This window comes from Melanaphis sacchari, unplaced genomic scaffold, assembly GCF_002803265.2.
Source record: "Melanaphis sacchari strain LSU unplaced genomic scaffold, SCAv2.0 Contig54_pilon_pilon, whole genome shotgun sequence".
Classification (NCBI taxonomy): domain Eukaryota; kingdom Metazoa; phylum Arthropoda; class Insecta; order Hemiptera; family Aphididae; genus Melanaphis; species Melanaphis sacchari.
In genome coordinates, this window is record NW_020271380.1 from 1096915 (window position 1) to 1116028 (window position 19114).

Below are 19114 nucleotides of genomic sequence, written 5' to 3' on the forward strand. Positions count from 1 at the left end.
ATATTGTGAAAATTTGGTTTAAAAATTCACAACTTTAGAGGCTGGCGTGATGGACCTATTTTTTTTTGTTTTCAGAAAATGCCCACTTTGTCTTTTTATATATATTATTATCCATATCCGACAAAAAAAGGTTGACACAATGTTACGAGTAAATGTTTTGTTACGAGTAAATGTTTATTAAATTTTGTAATATATTTTAATATTATCAATATACTTAATAATGTGATTTATATAAATATTATTATTAAACGTCAACTAGTAGATATATTATATCTTAATAAATCTTTATCATTATGGATTTAGAAAAAACTTAATATAAATTTTAAAAATTCACATTTAAACATATAACGTATAGGCATATAATATTTATTATTACTAAAATTAAAATTATATACAGCAAATATAATAATTTAAAGATATGACTTAAAATATTTTAATAACTAATTTATATTAATACAAGCATAATATTATACAGAAAACAGAATAATAATAAAAATAATAACAGAATAGTTATAGTTAGCTATTTATTATAAATGAACCCTATAAGAATCGCCTATAGTTCTAATTATTTACGTATATGAATAGTTTAGTTTTATAATTAAAATCACATTTAACTTTCAATTTAAAATATATAAATATTTACTAAACGAACATGTTCAGTAAGATTCATTAACATTTAAATAATGTTTAAGTTTTAAGTTTCAATTACTACATTTTAAATTAAGGTTGTAGGCCACACCAAAATAATAATAATAATAATAATAATAATATTTATAAACAGTAAATATATTTAAATTGAATTATTGTCATGCAAACCTCTTAAATTTCATTGTAAAAACCCCTAGTATTTAAATAATTAAATTTATTAGGTATTATTTAAGAATGATATTGAATTTTACTTAGTGCGTTTAATGAATTAATTATTTGAATAAATATATGTGTTCATTATACTTATAAATAATTTATAAAATACATAAATTATAACTAAATTATTAAATTATATTTATTGTAGAAAATAGCGATAATAAATAATGATGATGATACATAAATTGTTAAATAATAGTTATAAATCTTTTTAAAGTTATACATTTAAAATTATTTGATTAAACTTACTAAAGAATAGTTATAGCATGTAAAACTTAAAGGTTTTATAATATAATGCCTCTCAACTATATGTTATAAATTTAATAATAATATTTAAAGTTTTCCTTTAATCTTATTATTGTTGTTATTATTATTATTATTGTTAATTTTTTTACTATTGCGATTGTCTATAGGTTTTTTTGTATACGATTTTCTATAAAAATCGTAAAACATATAAAATACAATAAACACATTAGGTATAAAAATCAATCCGTAGATATTAGGTACTTGACAGCTAGGAGTCAAATAAAATATCGAATTAACAATCAAGATACAAAATTGTACCTAGAAAAAAAACAAGGGTCAACATTAAGTATATGTATAACTGCGTGCAAGTAGTAACACAGAACATGTTAATGATTTATGTATATCAATGTTAGTTTTATGCACATATATTGAAACAAACTCAAACGACAAAAAAATTGTCGGTTATACAACCGTTATAAGAACATTAAAAATCGTGTTTTATTAAATGTTCTTGTTAAAATATAGAACTGATTTTAAAAGTCTAATTTGAAATATCTTATAACGTAAATATTTAAACAATGTATTTACCATTTGTATGATAGTAATGTACTTTTTGTAACTGTTAATTTTATTTTGTATTCCTGGACCCATTGATGATAATAAGTAATATAAATACATAACCATGTGAACCGTGTTGTTTAACATAACAGGTATCCGTACAATACCACCTAAAAAAATTATTTTAAAAATGTATTAAAAGAATTACAATTGAAAGTTTAGTTGGAAATTGCAATACACTTTCATATCTTTTATATTATTACCTATTTAAGTACATTTGTATATTTTTAAAATTATTTTAACGTAACAACATTTATTCTCATAAAGAAATAATAGCTCTTAACATTTAGAATGATTCCTTAGTTCGAAATTCAGAAATTTTATCTATGTTTAAAAATAGCAAAGTTCAACTTAAAACTAAAGGGTTGGACAACTTGAAATGTCGGGTGCATATAAGTTGGGTCACAAAAATAAATTTTTAAAAACTTACTAAAATAAATAATAGTTGGGCCCCAGATTTGTTTTATTAATTATACTTGTATGGTTCCTGAATTTTGTATGGTTATACGCTATTTCGTGGTTGTGATAATTTTCATGTGCGATAAAATTGCGTATATGAAATGCTTTTAAAACATTGGACGATACGAATATCCATAAAGGTAAAAGTGATTCGATCATAAATGTCTAATTTTACACGTTTACAATGATAGTATAATAATTTGCTATAAAAATATGTCATATTTGCATGTATCGAAATTTCGTACAATTGTCTAGTATAGCGTCGAATTCACTACGCTCAAATCAATGCATTCGAATTGAGTCCCAAAAAACACAATTTTTAATTTTTTTTTTTGAGTTTTATAATCGTTCATCCAAGTTGAGTTCCAACTTTCATAGTGCAAAAATAATATTTTATATTTTATTTTTACTTACATTAGTACATTTATAATAATAGTGTAGAGTCTATACTGTAGACACTAGACAGTTTTAAGTCTGTGTTCTTTATTGTATTTTAGCTTAAAAAAGAAAAATGTTTTTATAGGAACAGTTATAGTCAACAAATAACGGGGAGATTCAATAATTGTTAAAGTCAGTTTTTTCCCTAGAATCCAATTTTTATAGTGATTTATTTTGTGAGACTTAATTTGTATGTAACCACCGTGATGGTTATAATGATGCGACACCGTGTAGTACTTACTGAAAATTATTCGATATTTAACTAGTATGGTACTTAAAATAATCCAATTTGAAACCTACCTAGTAAACTACCTAACCACTCATAGTATTTAGTTTCCCAAAAATAAATGTTTTTCTATTCAGCAATTTTTTTAAAATAATTTTTATAGTTAAGTGTCAATATGTTGCTTCTTATTTTAAAACCGATACATTCAAAATCTTTTATCGTATATTCCTAAATAGTATTGCTATATTTTTTATTTAATATTTTCTTAAAATATAATAAACTTATAAGTTATAAATTATAATAACTATTAACTATAGAAATATTTTAAAAATATAATTTGATTACCTGGATTTATTCTTGAGGCAATCCATATTAAAAAAAAAGTTGTTATGTGATGATATATGTGGAGTGCAGAAACTTGATTTTGTTTTTTTCTAAGTACAAAGAAAACCTGCAATAATAAAAAATAATATTTTAATTATTTAGTTAGCAATGAATCAATCTTGTAAAAATCGTAGTAATAATAAATATAATCCATTCTAATAAATGAACTTACAGTTTCAATGAATTCAGATAATTTTAAAATTGTCGTCCACCATACTAGTTTTGCTGCCTAAAAAGTAAAATTTATATATTAATGACTAAATAGATTTGTTTATGCTAACAAATGTTAAAATGTATACGTATAATGCTGTTGGATCATCTGAGACATCTAAAGGATCACACCCCATTTTTGGTTTTGTCTTGAAATACTATAAAATAAATATATATTTTTATGATATTTGATATTCAATAATTTTAAAAGTTTTCAATAGGATAATAAAACAAGTTTAGTTATTATTAAAAATATCGAACATAAATTACCTCTATGGTAAGATATATACAAGCCAATATTTGTCCTGTATTGTAGATTGCTAATGCTGTTCGAAGTGTGTAGGGCTTTTTATTTGCCATATAGTTTGGACCAACAAATTTAACAAAAATAATATATATTACAGCTAATAATACAGGGATTGCAGATGTCGACATCATTGGCCAATCTTTAGTTCTCCAGTCTAAAAATTGTAAAGTGATTAAACATTTTTATAAGTTAAATGTAAAAAATCTTACCAGGGTTAATCTGCCCATCAAGGATCTCAAACCACGTCATAAATACCATTTTTATTATAATATATTATTTTTTTTTAAAAGAATAATAATTAATTAATTTAAAGAACACCCATAAATGTTGATTATATTTATTTATAAATTGCGTCTGAAGAATTATAAAATTATATAAGTTTCAAAAAAAAATTCAATATTACTATGTTTAAACTTTAAAAAATTAAACTATTTATTAACTGCCATCGATCATATTCTATCATTGACCAATGTAATGTCATCTTCACAGTTCTGATAAAAGGTCTGGGAAAATGCTTTTAATATATGCAATACTATTCACGGTTCAAGAAGACATTATTTCCTGCTCATTAAAGATTCATAAATTCATAAATCTAAGGTCAAAGACCTCTTTATAATAACTTTAAACAGAGTATTCCAGTAAGAAAAAAAAACAAATAATCCATTATTTTACTAAGATATAGACTAAAATACTAAATAAACTTATTTAAGTTTCATTTATATTTTATTATAAAAAAAAAATGTGCAATATGTTTAAATTATTTTATTTTATTTAAATAGAAAAATAAAATTGTTTAACATGAAGGTTATAAATATATCAGTTTTAAATAAATTAATGAAATAATTATAGAATTGGTCTAATGAGTATTAATTTAACAAATAATTATACTAATTACTAAAATTTCACAATTGAATTATATTTTGATAGTGTCTTATTAAATATCTTTAAATATAACATAATATAATCCGTTTAATATTAATATTTATTTATAAGTATTCAAGTGATGTATTGAAAAAGTTGAATTTTTTTCTCATTACTTCTATAATAATTTATGTTATATTGTAGTACCTTTAAGAGTAAAAAAAAAAACTAATTGTTTAGAAAAAAACGAAAAAAATGTTAAGATTATTCATTAAGTTTTTCATAGTTACTTTAAAAATACGATTTGCACAGATACCTATTTAATTATTTAAACATTTTTTGGAAGTTGTGAAATGGGCCAGTAAAAAAATAATATTTTTATCAATTGTAGCATGCTTATTCAATTAAAACTCCATTTTACTTTTATTTTTGTTTATTATTTAAGAGCAATTTTTACATCAATAATCACTCAAAAATACTCTGCATTATTACTGGCCATTTATTTTTAAAAAATGAACTTTTATTTTAGTCTCGGGAAAAAATGGTACGTGGTGTACGTCGTGGCTGTGTTCGTTTGAAAGGAGCTATGATTGGAATTGATGATGAAGATAATCTTACGTTTACTGTAACAGTAGATGGTAAAACATTCCATTTTCAAGCAAGGACTCGTGCTGACCGAGAACTTTGGATACGCGCTTTAGAAGATACCATACAAAAACAGTTGTATGGATATAGAGTTAATCAAATACAGGTAATTAATGTATTTAAATAAAATATCTTTTAAATATAAGATTTTTATAGTAATTGTTTCAAATTTACTATTGCATTGAATAATCTATGTATAAATTTAACTTTTGAAATGGAATCTATAAGTTAACAATTCCTGGTTTTAAAATTACAAAACAAAGTGTTATTATTTATTAAAATAATTTTTAACAAATTATAATGCCTATCAAATCTTTACTTTTACTCGTACATACAATTTGAATTGATAAAAATAAATAATTCAATAAAATTCAACATAACAATTTTTTTTTAATAAGCGATGTATTTGTATTTTAAACATTTCATAAATATTACAGAGTTTTAGGTTTTATAAAAAGAATTTTAAAATAAAACTGAAGTAAAATAGTTACTGTTGGTTAATAATGATTAATAATTGTTAATATAGACTATATATATTAAATTCATTAGTGCTTATAAGATAACGTGGTTATTTAAAGTACCCCCTCCTCTAAACTTAAACTAAATTTATTAAAAACTGTCTTAGAATATGTTATAGAAATGCACGCAACTTATAAAAAATGTAAAAAACTTTAAAAAATAGTTGTTTTTTAAACATCTTCAAGTTGAGCAAAAAAAATTTTGAGAAAATGTTTACTTTTAAATGAATCACCTAATATATTTACTTATTTTAGCTTAAACTACTGAAGTTATTGATTTACTATATTTATTAGCAGAAACATATAAATTTATATAACGAAACTTAATATAAAAATATAAATATTTTGCAATAGCGTACCTAAATATTATCTGCTTTTTGTACCTTTTAAATATAAATATAATGAATTAGTTTTTTTAATTGTTTTATTTTATTCACATTATTAACCTTGTTGTCAGGTTAATTAAATGGTAATCAATACATTTCTGATTCATGATATAATACAAACAGTGTATTGATAGACAATTTATGTTTTTCGTGGAATTTTAAAATACAAATATTATTTAACTGAATTCTATAATACGTAATATCTAGTTTTAACTATTTAAATAATTAACATTTATTTACATTTTTCGATTATTTACTGTAAATACTAACAATATTTAAAAATTTCTTGTTATTTTAAAACCTAACTTTAAGTTCGTAAAATTCATTTGACATTTTTTTTTAGCGCATAAACCTATAAATGATTAAGTTTTTCCTTACTCTAAATTAATACTTACAGTGCATTTATTGTTTTATATAATACCGTATTAGTGTGCAAATAAGAAAGAATAATTTTATTTGAATATGTCTGTTATCAATACAAAATTTATACCTAAAATTTTACGAAATAATTCTTCTTCAAAAAAAAGGTGAAACTCTATAAGTTGAGCAAAAAAAATGATATATCCAAATACAATATGGATCCTCTTTTTAGAAAGAAATAAGCAAAATATTCAATAGTGTTGTTCGAACATAAGAGAGTCCTGTTCTTTTATATTATATTTATAATATTTAAAGGATTTCGATTATAATAAATTATAACTATACATAGAATAATTTGTTTAGACAATTGTGCTAATGATAAGAACGAACATAATATTTTTAGAAACTAGAAAACAACTTTTTTAAATCAATAAAAACTTGTATGCTAGATATGTGTTTTGAAAGAGAAACCTTTAATTATCATCGGATCGGTAGTAAGAAAACATATTTCTCAAAAGAGGGTGTGTATTATTAAATTACAAGTATAATAGTTAGTTTATAAACAGCCATATATGTAGCCTATACGTTCAGCACTGGTTGCACTAATCCAATTCTGACCTTAATTGCGTCGGTATTATTTTATGATGTACAGTCTTCCAACGGAAATTTGAACCATTTAGCTCTAGTGTATATTGATTTTTTTTAAATAAGCAAATGGAATAGTCTGTTCATAAATGTGCAGCAAAACCCTTAGTCAGTATGTGTTTAAAGTGAATCTACTTCAAAAACAGTAGAACCCTAAATTAAATGTATGTACGCGTATTGCTTATTCAATATATAGACGTAGGAATGATGGGTGGATGTTTAAATATGTTTAAACCAACCGTAAGAATAAAGGTATTGTATTCATATATTAATTAAAATGTTATTCTTATAGTATAGATGAAATAAAATATAAATATATAAATTACATAAATTATGTAACAATCGATTTTATTTTTGTTAGGTTAATAATGATGCTGTCGTTCCTACTTTGGAAAGTTTTGATAAGAAATTAGGAGAAGCTGATGCTTATTTACAGCTTCTTATTGAACAAACTAAGGTTTGAATAATTTAAATATAAATAAATACTTATACGTAAGAATAAAAATAAATATATTTATATATATATATGTATTATGTATATTATTTTCCAGAATTTAGAAGTAAAAATGAATTCGTTGTGCGAGGAAGACAAAGCACATTGTGAATGTATTATTTCAGAAATTAATGTAAATATATATGATTTTGCATTAATATTTTATTATTTAATTAAATTGTAAAGAAGTCTTATGATACCCATTACTTATTTATACATGATATAATGTATTGATTCATATCTTATACATAAGACTTTAAACTCATGTATAGTCGTCTAAATGATGTGTTTGATTATTATGTGTAATATATTAAAAATTTGGCTAATCACCAATTTAAAAATAAAAACTATTATTATACGCACATAATTTATACCTTTGAATTTAAAACTTAACATTTTGTACAAGGTTTTTTTTTTAATTTCACTTCAGAGATATTTTTTTTGTGAGCATTTAAAAACTTTAAAACTCGTGAAAACATATTAGAAAATGCATCTCAAAATCGTTTATCAAACATAATTGTTTTCAAAATTATAACTATAAAGTTAAAAAGAACTTCACTATTTCGCGCTTAAATGTTATTGTCTGTGTAATCTATGTTTTGTCCAAATATTCTATTTATATTTTATTTGTGTTTTGATTATTATAAAATTGTTTTTTTAGAAACTAATGGACCAAGTAAAGCATTCAATTGTAATGTTACAAATAGCTAAGGTAATATCTTTAATTTATTTTAATAACAAATTAATGATAGGTATTAATTATTTATTTTCAGAATACCGCATTCCCTGTTAATGGATCATATAGAACAACATCAGTTTCCACAGATTATGATTTCCCTAGTTTAGAAGGTAAATATGTATAGAATCATAGTAATACATTACTTCCATTTGTATTTATGTATATAACATAAATGTAATTTTTAATTTTCTTTTACTTATAATAACTCTTTATAGATTTTTTGCATTATATTAATAATGTTATGTTATAAAACTAATTTTAGGAGACACGGGTAGTTTAGAATATGGAGCTGAATGTGAAGAACGTCCTAGAAGAAACTCTCAATCAATGGATAATGGTAATTAACTATTTACTAATTACAACAAAATTTTAAGTTACAAACTGCCAGTTTTTTACCTCGCTGTTGATACGTATGCAGAATGATTATTTTAACTATAATACTCATTACTCATTTATTCTTTATGTTGACTTCTTTTTAAAAGAAAGTCATTTATACTTTCACATTTATCTATCAGACAGTAAATGAAATTTTTTTTTTCAAAGTAAATAATCTTCCTTATTTTTCTCTAAATTTACATATTGGTAATATTCGTAATTATAGCGTCGATTTTAATGCCCTCAAAAATACCTAAAAATGTTCTTTTAAAAAATGTATTTATTTTAATTTTTTAATTTTTAATTTCGTTGAGAAGTGTTATGAAATGTTAAAAAATACCTGTAAATATCATTAAATTAATGGATAAAAATTTTAAATTGTTTTTTAAAAAACCTTAAAATGCCAAATATGTTTGTATGAAAAATATGTTATTGCATTAATTATACTTAAATATTTTATTTCTATTTTAATTCTAAAATACATATATATATATAATTATTAATAAATATCTAAAATTATGCTGAAACTGCCAAAACTAGTTTTTATAATTTTTAGTAATTAATTATTATTTACTAATAATTTGAAATGTTTTAGTGTTTGATAACTGCATACAATTATTTTACATATGAATATATTTTTAAATCATCAAAAAATTATATTTTGTCTTAACAGATATTCCAGATGTCTCTTATTCTTCGTCTGAAGACGATTTTTATGATGCTTATGAAGACGAAGAAGAATGGTCTAAACCTAGTCCAACTGAACCAGTGCCTGCAATGCGACGGAAATACAAGAATCGAATACTTATCGGGTAGGAGTTAAATAATTTAATTTTTTCCATCGTTGCATATTTTGTATGTAAAATAATAATATTGAATTTTATCTTTATTTTGGATTAATTGGTTGTAATCATTGAAACAAAATTTCAGAAAAAAATAATTTTATTTATGGATAGTATAAAATATAATTATTGAAAACAGAATCAAGAACGTCAAAATTCACTTCATGATCTTTATCTGATAATCCTATCTGAACCCTGGTTAGGGTGCTGAACGTCATAAGATCAGCTGATTATATTGTATTTTGGCCTTGAACTATTATCACACCGTAATCACCCGTCTTCGTACTTACTCACTTCGCAGTTCGTATAATTATTATTATATTCGTCTTATACACAAATCGTTCTATTAATCGATCGCCACTTGCCTTCTGTCTATTGTTTTATCTTTAATTTAATGTATTAAAATATTATTTACAGTTTATTTATTATGTTTTAAAGAGCGAATGGTGATTTATATTTCTTAACAAATTTTCTATATCAAAAAATATGTGTTACTGTAATAGTGATTTTTAGAATATTTCTTTCATTTAACAATATTTGTATTTGCTGCTGTACTGACTACAAATGATTTCCCGTTTTTGGAATTGGGCTAATACTTCACCCGGGAATCCAGAATCAGTAATAACTGCCAACATGGGCCAAAGCCAAAGGTTAAAAATTTACCTAATTACCAAATTTCAATTTTAATGAACATGATAAAAATCTTCCTAGCACTAATGATAATTAAACATGCAGGAAAAATTGTAACTTCATGAACTTATGATAAAAGTTTTCAGCTTATTCATACTTTCATATCATTTTATTTATTTTATTTTATTATTATAAATTTTTTTTTTTTTAATGAGTAAATAAATGTATTTAATTTAGATAAATATGATATAAATCACGTATTATATTAATGATAGTGTTATTATTTGTATTTTATTTTTATTATCCATTTTCATCCATGTTTGTTATTGCTTAACAATTTTTCCTTAGTAAAAATTAATTTGACGTTTCAACAAATAATTATAAATATTTTTACTATTTTACTATACATAATTAAATTTTAATGCTTAGGCTTATAGACAGACATGTTATTTATTATCTTTTTTTTTTTTTAATAAAATTTCAAAATCTAAAAGTGCATAATTATGCAACACATACATACAATCAAATGTTTATAGATTTACTACCTAATAATAGATAATATTATTAAGTATTGAAACATTAGGTATTAATGTTGAGTGTATATTTAATGTTTTTCAAATAATTATATAATAATTTTATATTATTTCAATGGTTATATATAATATCTATTGATAAATTGTAATATTTGAATTTTATTTCAACTAAATAGATTAATAGAAACTTACCTACTCATTAATTAATTTTATTAATTATCAATTTCCATAAAATATAATAGTAAAATTATTTTTTAAATGTAAGGAAGTGCCTAAATTAATAATTAAATTATTTATTTATATTTTCTATCATTTATTTAAAAGTATTAATATGTTTGTGGGTACTCTGCTAAGAATTTAATATCACTATAATATACATTCAATTTAATCTATAATAATAATATAAAATATTTACATTATTTTTTACAGTTTATAATTTAATTTAAAGTTAGTAAATATTTATTATTTTATTTTTCTTATAGTGGAAGTGAACCACCTCTAGAAAATACTGGAAATTTGACTCAATCCGGATCTTCTGATTTAAATCAAATATCTATGGATTCTACAGATCGAAACATTGCAAATATGTCAAAAAAAAAGGATAGTTATAGCAAAGACAATATAATTGTACCTACTTATTCTGATGGCTCTATAAATTATGATGGTACTATAATAACATTTTATTTTATTTAAGTATAATTTTTTTAATTGCATTTTTATTGTTTTAAAGCTATTTATGAAGATCAAGATGAATCTGATGGTAAGAAAAAACATTGATTTTAATGTTTATAATATTTATATTTGTGTAATATAATATGCTTTTATTGATATATTTTGTTTCAGTAACCATGCAGGGTTCAGTTGTTACACATCTAATATCTCAAGTTAAAATAGGTATGGATTTAACGAAAGTCGCTCTACCAACATTCATATTAGAAAAACGTTCATTATTAGAAATGTATGCTGATTATTTAGCCCATCCAGATTTATTTCTCAAGTAAGTGTTTCTTTTTTTTTTTTAATATGTATAATATATTATAATTAAATTTAAATTTTTTTATATATTATTATTTATACTATATGTATTATTTACAGAGCAAATGACTTGGAAACACCTGAAGAAAGAATGGTTCAAATAGTACGTTGGTATTTATCTTCTTACCATGCTGGTCGAAATTCTGCTGTTGCAAAAAAACCCTATAATCCTATCCTTGGTGAAATATTTCGTTGTCATTGGGATGTACCTGGAGTTACTACAGAAGAGTCAGAATTGTCAAATGATAATACAGTTCAAAATGATTCAGAAGCAACTGTACTTAATCAAGAAGAAAACCCTTTACCTTGGACTGATCCTGATCAATTAATATTCCTTGCAGAACAAGTTTCTCATCATCCCCCTAGTAAGATTAATTAAATGTATTTAATGTTTACAGTTTATACGTGTATAAAATATATTTTTCAATTTTTCTTTTTTGAAACTAATTTGTTGCAGAATCAATTTCATATACCTTTTTTTAATTATATTATCATTAATTATGATGTATGTACAAAATGTATTTCAAAAAAGTATTTATTTTATTTTGGTACATTTTTTAGTATCTGCATTTTATGCTGAGCACAAGAAAAAAAAAGTAACTCTTTGTGCAAGTGTTTGGACTAAATCTAAATTTCTTGGCTTATCTGTTGCTGTTCATCATGTGGGACAAGGGATTGTAAGATTATTAAAACATAAGGAAGAATACATTTCAACATTCCCTAGTGGTTATGGCAGGTACTTATAACCTTTTAAAAATGAATGAACATTTTACTTTAATTTGATTTATTTTTTTTTATAGATCGATATTAACTGTGCCATGGATTGAGTTAGGTGGATCTGTAACTATAACATGTCCACAGACAGGTTACCACTGTGATATAGAATTCCATACTAAACCATTCTATGGTGGAAAAAAACACCGCATTACTGCAGAAGTATTTGGACCTAAGACAAAAAAAGCTTTTCTAACTATTTCTGGTGAATGGAATGGTTCTATGGAAGCTAAATGGGCTGATGGTGTAAGTATTAATTTGTTAGTTGTAAGCAGTTAATTTCTAATAAATATTATTGAATATATGACATTAGTTCAAAATAGATATCATACTCAATTGCAAAAGTTGATAAATTGTTTAGAAGGTAGACAAGATAATTAAAAAAAAAAATTTATGTTTCCTAAAAATAGATCAAATATAAATTATGTGCAGTGTTTAGATTATTATTTTTGGTCTGTACAGAGAAAAATAATAATAAATCCTTTACTCAAGACAAAAGAATCTAAAAAATGAATTTTAAGTATAAACCTAGTATTAAAATTAAATATTTTTAAGTTTTTTCATCTCAATAATTCATATACTGTTGACCTCCGGTAAAATGTATTTATATTAATAAATTCTATTTTAACATAAAGAATAATGAACAAAATTGTTTGTGGTGTTATAATAATTTATGAGCAAACTCGAGCCATAAGTACATTTTAACCACAAGTATCAGGTATTTGAGTGAGGTTCCATTTTGTTTTTAAATGATAACTTAAAAAAAAAATTTTTGTAAATTGTAATAAATTCAGTCTACAATTATGCAAGTGATGTTATTATAAAATTGAAATATTCCATTGGTACCATGATCCTGGTGAACTTATTATTATTGATTATATTTTTAGAGAACTGAAATGTTTGTTGACACTAAAGCAATTGAAGTAATTAAAAAAAGAGTTCGTAAAGTTGCTGAACAAGAAACTAATGAATCTAGAAATATTTGGAAAAAAGTTACTTTAGGCCTCAAGTAAGTGTTATTTATTATTTTTTGAAACAATTTTATCATAATATTTTTGCTGGAAAAAATCTGTCTTAATATTTTAAAATCACATTTTCTAACACATAGAAGGGTCACTTCTTCCTGTGATTTTGGCATTTATTACATTTAGTTTAAGTTGAATAAGTTTGAACAGTAGATACAGTATATAAAAATTAATGACTCACTATTCCTGTCAATAATAATAAATTTAATTTGTGTTATTTAACAAATTGTTTTATTACAATTTATTTTTAGAGTTGATAATGTAGATCAAGCTAGTCAAGCTAAAGCTGAAATCGAACAAAAACAAAGAAATGAAGCTGAAATTCGAAAAGAAAATAATGAAGTTTGGATTCCACGAGTAAATAAAATTAATTAAAATATTTATTTTAAATAATATATTTTTAGAATCCTATTTTATTTTTTCTCTAAATTATATAAAGTATCCTTTATTATTATTATCATTTTTGTACATAAAATTTAAAAATTATTTATGTACATTGTATTTTTAATTTTAACTATTTTTTTTTTTTTTTTTTAGTGGTTTGTGCAAAATGGAGAAAATTGGGAGTACAAATTTCCATTGGAAAAAAAGTTAGGTGTGACATTTGAATCAATGCCATCATGACAACCCTAATAACTTGCATTAAAATAAACTCCTAAATATGTATAAATATACACATTTAATGTATATTTACCATCCAAATATTTAAAATATGTTTGTTTATATATTTAAAGATGTTTTGGCGCAATATCAATATCTATATTTTTATTCCCAATATATTTTTATTCGGTGACTTAAAGAAATGGTGGATAGTCACTATTTTGTTACAATCAAAAGAAAATTATTATCGTAGTGTCTTATGTATATATATCTAATAGAAAATTATGTCATTATTGTTGTTACCAGAGTTATTATTTGTATTCACTTTGTGAATCAGTCACATATACAATTTACTAGCTTACTTTTAGATTATTAAGTTTTGGTACTGATTTTGTTGATATTAAAATAATTTGTTCATTTAAAAAATATAAAAACTTAATATTATATTGTAAATTAAAATTGGATATAAGTGTTATACATTTTTTATTTATGCACTAATATCAGATGAGAGATCAATATAATATTTTATTATTTATCTCATTACAAATTGTGATTAACTTGGTTATTTGTTCTAACTTATGTTATATTATGCTATGAAAAAAAAAAAATAAAACTATATTATTATTTATTACTAAAAAATTTGTGTTAAATATGTAGCCTTAAATCAAGTATTTTACTTCAAAGTAATATAATAATAAAAATATTAACATGTACATTTTTCTATGGTAAATTTAGTTCTTCCTTATTACTGAATTGTTGATCATATAATATTAATTTTGAATAGGTAATTTTCTTTAAAATTTTAAGTATATTAGGCTTTAACCAATCTTGTGCTTATGAATACATTATTATTTATTATAATACTATAATATATTATCATACACAAATGATTTTATCTATATGAAACAATTACTCAGGGTTATGCACACAGTATAGACTTACAAACATGATTAGAATAGTGCAAACTTTTTTTATTATCTCATCACTAATTATTAAATACAAATTTTAAATTGTCATGTAAGTATCTAACACATTTTTAAATAGCTATAGTCTATAGTCTATACCATAGGTGGCCAATTTGCGGCTCTCGTCATTATCAGATGCGGCTTGCGTCTTATTTACAAAATCAAAATTTACTTAATATTATTATGAATTTTAATTTTTAGGTATTAGCTTATAAAAAATGAACAAATTATATAAACATTTTGGCTCTTGGTATCATTGTAATTATCTATGTAACCCGTGAATCTATTAATGTTGGCCACCCCTGGTCTATACTAATAGAATTATAGCATATGATCAAAGCAACATATACTGGAACTGGGTGTTCCATTTAAAGTAGGAAACTCACTATTAATTTTTGAAAATATTTTTTGTCGTTACATTTAATTTTTACATTTTTATAATGGCATCAGATATGCATTTTCAATTTTTTATTCCAAAGCAGAATTATTTCAGGAATACTGCATTGATGTATAAAAATCAAATTTTGGAAGTTAGTTTATGAATTGAGTTTAAATAGCTTATAGATAATGGTACCCTGCAAAATATTGATCCACTGCTCATCTCATTTATAACTTAAAGTAGCTCATAAGTTAGGTAAAACTTTTACAATAATTGTCCTAAGTTTAATTTTTATAGATCAAAATACTCTGAATTATTATTATAGTGTATAAATTGTATGTAATATTTTTTTTACTTTTATTCTAGAATATAAAGTTAAAAATGTATGTTGTCATTCAAAAGAGTAAAAAACTTAAAAATGAATATAATTGTTTTTTTTTTAAATGGAAATCTTATGTTAAATGATCATCCAGTATCTACACTTTTATTCTTGTATATTAAAAAAAATGTGAAGGTTATTTTATTTTGGTAATATTTAAGTGAATAGGTCAACCTACGGATATATTGTGTGGAAAATCATCAAACTATGAAAAGGTCATATCATATTTTGTTAAAGGTTAAAAGTTAAAACTTTATTTATATTAAAGTATACAAAAATCAAATATTTATTGTAAATGTTGGAAAAACGCAGTTTCTAGTTATATATATATATTTATCTTGTATTTATAAATAGGGTGTACACTGTACACACGTACTGAATATAATATGATAAGTAATCTGATAATTATTTTGTTTATATAATAATTACCTACAGTGGCGTATCCAGGGGGGGCACGGGGGCCATGCCCCCCTCGTTGGCCTTATTTACTAGATTTTGTTTTAAAGATTTAAATTTATTTGTATGCATGAACGCATACTACAATAATACTCTTATACCAGCATTACATACACTTATAATTTTGTTGGGATTAACCCGTTTTTATTATTATGTATATATATATTAACTTAATGACTGACTGAAAATATAAACAAATTATTTGCACTATAAACATTAAATATTTGGTTTATTTTATTTTTTCTGTTTTTGGTAGTAGGTAGTATATATAGTAAAATTTTAGACAGTGTGTGCCCCCCCCTTAAAAAAATCCTGGATACGCCACTGGTTACCTACCATTATTATATTAACAATAGAAAATTTAATTTTTGTCAATTATATAATATTTGAAACAGATCTAAATATTATCATAAGTAAATACATTTTCAATTTTCATTATAAAATATCATTATTATATAAAATAGGTACTTACCTAGTTGGGAACAATCTACTGACAACTAGGTACCTACTCCTCACATCACGTTACTTTTGATTAGGTCCATCAAATAACTATAGTTTATTATTATGTTCAAATTATTTTACACTCGTATATACCATAGAAGATAATTTACCTACAGAATGCTCACCCCCCATATGCGTAACTAGGAGGGACTTTGTGGGGGGGGGCTTAGTCCCTCCAACATAAATTTTAAACCCCCTGTCATAATTCCTAGTCCCACACTCCCGCCAATAGTAATAACATTTTTAAACTTAAATTTAAAATATCGTTTTATTTTTTTTATTAATATCCTGGAAAAATATTAATTTAAACTATATTATATTGTATGTAATGATCTTGTGTAATTGTGTAAGACATATCATGTTGTGTAATTTTTACTACATAAATACTCCCTACTAAGAAGTTGTCAATAAACTAAAAATTGTTAAATTCTTTATATCTAAAATAATACTTAATAATATGTTAATGTATAAATATTTAACCTCAATACCACTTGGTTTATTATTTGTTTTATAATTAAATATTAATTTACATTCATATTATATGTATAATCAATGAATGTAAGATGTTTGGGGGGTAGAGCCCCCCACTTAATTTACTTATAATAAAAATTCTAGGCCTGAAGCCCCCCCCCTAACTTTAAGGTCTAGTTACGCCTATGTCACTCCCATTATTTCTTTTAATTATAAATGTATTCAAATTCTGATTTTTGGAATTTTTAAATGTGCCCAAATAGGTACCATATTTCTAAATTTTTGATATATTTTGTACTATTTCAAGAATATTTCTTAATGATACAAATTTTTATTTTTTTTTTTTTTTTTTTTAATTAGGTATCTACCTACATCCTCTATATTTACTTTAAATTATTCATTGAATTATTATTATAATTAAAATGTTTATAATAAGGGTAATATGTCTTAGCAATAAGTAGGATAACAACTTAAAAATATAAATAGATTTAATATAAGATCTAGTATTTATTATTCTTGAACTATTTAAAAAAAAATATTAATAATATTAAAATTATAAATTATAAATATTTATAGATTAATATTAATTACTAAAAATGTCAAATCATCCAACCCTCGTCCCTCATATTATGTCTTCCAAACTCATCATGATTTATGAACCTACTAGTGGTTAGTGGAAACTTGCTTCAAGTGAACCCTAGGTCGGAGCCAGGACCTGAGAAAAACCGTAGTTAAAATTAAATACTGTTTATTGTATTTTATCAGTTTCATGTATACCTATTACCTACTATATTCTGTATATTACTTTGATACAATTATGTTCTATATTTACATAATATTCTATGTGCATCTATTGTTTCACAATAATAATTTTGAAAAATGATATATAGGTACTTAATGAGAATGCGTGTATATTTTAACGATTAAAAATATATTGTAGTTAAATCCTACAGAGTACCACCACCGCAGCTCTCGTTTTAAAAATAACCATCGTGGCAACATAATATTAATCATAAGGTATTATTATTTTTTTTAATTTCAATGTACACTGTGCATATAGACCTTACAGTATTACCTATTTTACCGAACTATAGTCGTATTTATATTAATAGGCTGAATAAGCATCAATATAGGTCAAAATATTAAATGATAACAATTTACATTTACGAAAATATGCTTACCCATAATCTAATAAAATACTCATAATTTATTATCAATAGTATCATAATTCATAATACAGTAGAGTTCAGATGTTTAGGTTTCTATAATAATTCTTAGTGTTGATTTTATGTAATCAGTGAAGTCGAAAAATGTAGACATCTTATTCATAAAAAAATATATTTCACATATTATGATAGTATATTTTAGAGATTAGTAAATATTTTAGCCTATTCCTATTTAATATTTAAGAATATATTATTTGATTATTTGTGAGATAAAACCTATATTCTGTTAATTAATCGAATTGTAATTATGTCGTTACAGGAATAAAAATATCTAATAATGAAAAATGATAAAAACCGTTCTTGTTTATAATTAAATTGGAAATTATTTAATTTTATAAATGTGACGCTAAAACGATTTTTTTAAGTTTAAGGATATGACACAATGTGCCGCAACACAGTGTGTAATTACTAATTACCTACTGCAATCTGCAATTAATGGATAATGGATAATAACATCAAACATGATATTTGTAAATATTACAAACTTATTAAGTTTAATGTAAACACTAAACATAATATATTAT

General features: G+C 23.2%; 1 protein-coding gene across 3 annotated transcripts in view; it reads left to right on the forward strand.

The window, feature by feature from the left end:
• The window catches only part of LOC112599648 (oxysterol-binding protein-related protein 9), a 30823-nt gene extending 16495 nt beyond the window's left edge, over nt 1-14328 (forward strand). For 2 of the 3 annotated variants that reach the window (XM_025346635.1, XM_025346636.1), the window contains 16 exons: nt 5143-5364; nt 7529-7624; nt 7719-7793; nt 8322-8372; nt 8434-8509; nt 8662-8736; nt 9448-9586; nt 11262-11443; nt 11510-11539; nt 11623-11776; nt 11875-12179; nt 12376-12550; nt 12615-12834; nt 13476-13597; nt 13865-13970; nt 14151-14328. In XM_025346635.1, coding sequence (XP_025202420.1) covers nt 5143-5364; nt 7529-7624; nt 7719-7793; nt 8322-8372; nt 8434-8509; nt 8662-8736; nt 9448-9586; nt 11262-11443; nt 11510-11539; nt 11623-11776; nt 11875-12179; nt 12376-12550; nt 12615-12834; nt 13476-13597; nt 13865-13970; nt 14151-14237 — 2115 coding nt within the window. In that variant the 3' untranslated portion in view covers nt 14238-14328. Of the gene's footprint in view, nt 1-5142; nt 5365-7528; nt 7625-7718; nt 7794-8321; nt 8373-8433; nt 8510-8661; nt 8737-9447; nt 9587-11261; nt 11444-11509; nt 11540-11622; nt 11777-11874; nt 12180-12375; nt 12551-12614; nt 12835-13475; nt 13602-13864; nt 13971-14150 lie in introns of those variants that run through there. The other variant, XM_025346638.1, reaches the window with a different exon arrangement.
• The last annotated feature ends 4786 nt before the right edge of the window (nt 14329-19114 follow it).